Genomic DNA, 2,119 nt, shown 5'->3' with positions numbered 1-2,119 from the left:
CTCGGTCGTATCCGACTCCTAGCGACCCCATGGACTGCAGCCTACGAGGCTCCTCCATCCATGGAATTTTCCAGGCAAGAGTACTGGAGTGGGGTGCCATTGCCTTCTCCGAAGAAATGCTAGTAAGTTTGTAAAATTCATACACCTTCACAATCACTCAGCTGTGTCTGACTCTTTGCGACCCCATGGACTGTAGCCCACAGGCTCCTCTGTCCATGGGGATTCTCCAGGCAAGAATATTGGGGTGGATAACCATGCCCTCCTCCACGGGATAGTCCCAACCCAGGGATTGAACCCAGGTCTCCTGCATTGCAGGTGGATTCTTTACCATCTGAGCCACCAGGGAAGCCCAATCACGTAAGAGGAAATACAAAGAGAAAATGCATACATGTCACAGAATACTGGGACATGAAACCAAAAACATTTGCTAACATTTATATACAATCTAAATTAGCTAAAGCAGGGGACTTCCCCGGTGGTCCAGTGGTTAAGACTGCACACTTTCAATGAAAGGGACACAGGTTTGATCCCTGGTCCAGGAACTAAGATTCCACGTGTTGTGTGGGCAGAATGCAATATCAATTTGAATGAGAAAAACAAATTCAGGAGAAGCAGACCAGATATGTCCATCATTAAAATAGGAAATTAGCTCACGTGAAGGAAGCATTTAGTACTCAAACTCCAACTGAAAATGCATTTAGACATTCTTTCAACAGTTGGGCCAATCCAGAATGGAAAAAATGTTCTATGGAATTACTTGCTACAAAAGAAAGGTAAAGACTACAAGCAGTTTGCAATTGATGCTGCCTGTGTTTTAAATTTTTATTTTTGAATGAGAACTTTAAATATTTTAAATAGTTGTTGCACTTTTTTTGGTTTTTAAATGGTTTTCATTGGCCCTTTATTTTGTGTTAATGTTCCCATCTTTTCATGTTTTTTATTATCAACTGTCTTTAGCTGCTAGAGAACATTAAATGTGTTACTGAGTTTATAATCTTGTCACCATACATAGAAACATCCCTTATTGTTACTTTGAATTTATTTTTATAGAAAACCTTTTTTTGGGAAAAAAAAAAAACCTTCATAGAAAAATGATTCACTGTTTACTGTGTAGTCACATTATTTTTAAAACATGAGAATAAAGTGTTATATATTAAAAAAATCACCTAACACAACACTAAATCAACTATACTTCAAAATAAAATAAAACCTTAAAATGAAAAAAAAATTAATATGTAGTACAACCTAAAATGATTTTTATCTCATTTTTAAAAAATATGAATATAGAATAATTTATGATCTGAGAATTTCCAGGAATTCTGATTTCATATTCCTGAATCCTGAGGAAAACCAGAAATTTGAAACACTAGGACCAAAGAGTCCCATCCCAGCCTTGGAGAGGGTCTGGGAGAAGAGGCTGGGAGGGGCTGGAGAGGCAGACCGAGGGAGGAAAGGACTTAGAGGAGGACAATTTAAGCGGGGATTGGGGGTGGTTGGGGGGGGGCCGCAAGGGAGCCTCCCTCATCGTCCAGTAGTTAAGACTCTGTGCTGCCAATGCAGGGGCCGCTGGTTCTATCCCTGGTCAAGGAACCCAGGTCCCACATGCAGTGTGGCTTAGCCAAAAGATTTTTTAAAAGGCGGAGAGAGGAGGAAGAGCAGGCCGTTTCCTGCCAGGTGCTCCCATCTCCTGTCTCCCTCCCCTCCTCAGGGGCTGCGGGGAATGCAGATAGAGGTCTAAGCTTTCTCTTGGAGAAGCTTCCAGCATCTTACAGTCCTCTACCTTGCAGAACCAGCTGGTAACATGAGAGTCTGCTGTTTCTCCTCGGTAACAAGGAAAATCCCACTCTCTTTGGTGAAAAATTATGAAAGGACCAGTGACAAGTGCCCCCAGGAAGCGGTCATGTAAGTACAGCCCCCCCAACAATGGAAAGGGTGCAATCTCAAGAACCAGTAGGGCTGGGAGAGGGAAGGGGGACAGGACTCTCTAGGAACAGTGACAAGAGTGGGGTGGGGTGGGGGTGACACAGGAGGCACTGCTGGTGGGGGTCGGGGGAGAGGCTGGAGTGGTGGGGCAGACTCTTCTTTGCCCGCTGGCTCTCCCTTTTTTATTTTTTCCCTC

General features: G+C 43.4%; 1 protein-coding gene and 1 long non-coding RNA gene across 2 annotated transcripts in view; one reads left to right on the top strand and one right to left on the bottom strand.

Moving 5' to 3' along the window:
• LOC105004021 (regakine-1) overlaps positions 1-1,931 on the top strand; it is a 5,604-nt gene extending 3,673 nt beyond the window's left edge. The window contains exon 2 of the mRNA XM_010861516.1: positions 1,788-1,931. Coding sequence (XP_010859818.1) covers positions 1,788-1,906 — 119 coding nt within the window. The 3' untranslated portion in view covers positions 1,907-1,931. The remainder of the gene's footprint in view (positions 1-1,787) is intronic.
• Positions 1-2,119, bottom strand: part of LOC105004023 — a 30,062-nt gene that overhangs the window by 1,340 nt on the left and 26,603 nt on the right. The window lies entirely within an intron of this gene.

The sequence above is a fragment of the Bison bison genome, unplaced genomic scaffold, assembly GCF_000754665.1.
Source record: "Bison bison bison isolate TAMUID 2011002044 unplaced genomic scaffold, Bison_UMD1.0 scf7180017864472, whole genome shotgun sequence".
Classification (NCBI taxonomy): domain Eukaryota; kingdom Metazoa; phylum Chordata; class Mammalia; order Artiodactyla; family Bovidae; genus Bison; species Bison bison.
This window is presented reverse-complemented; position numbering and strand designations above follow the sequence as displayed.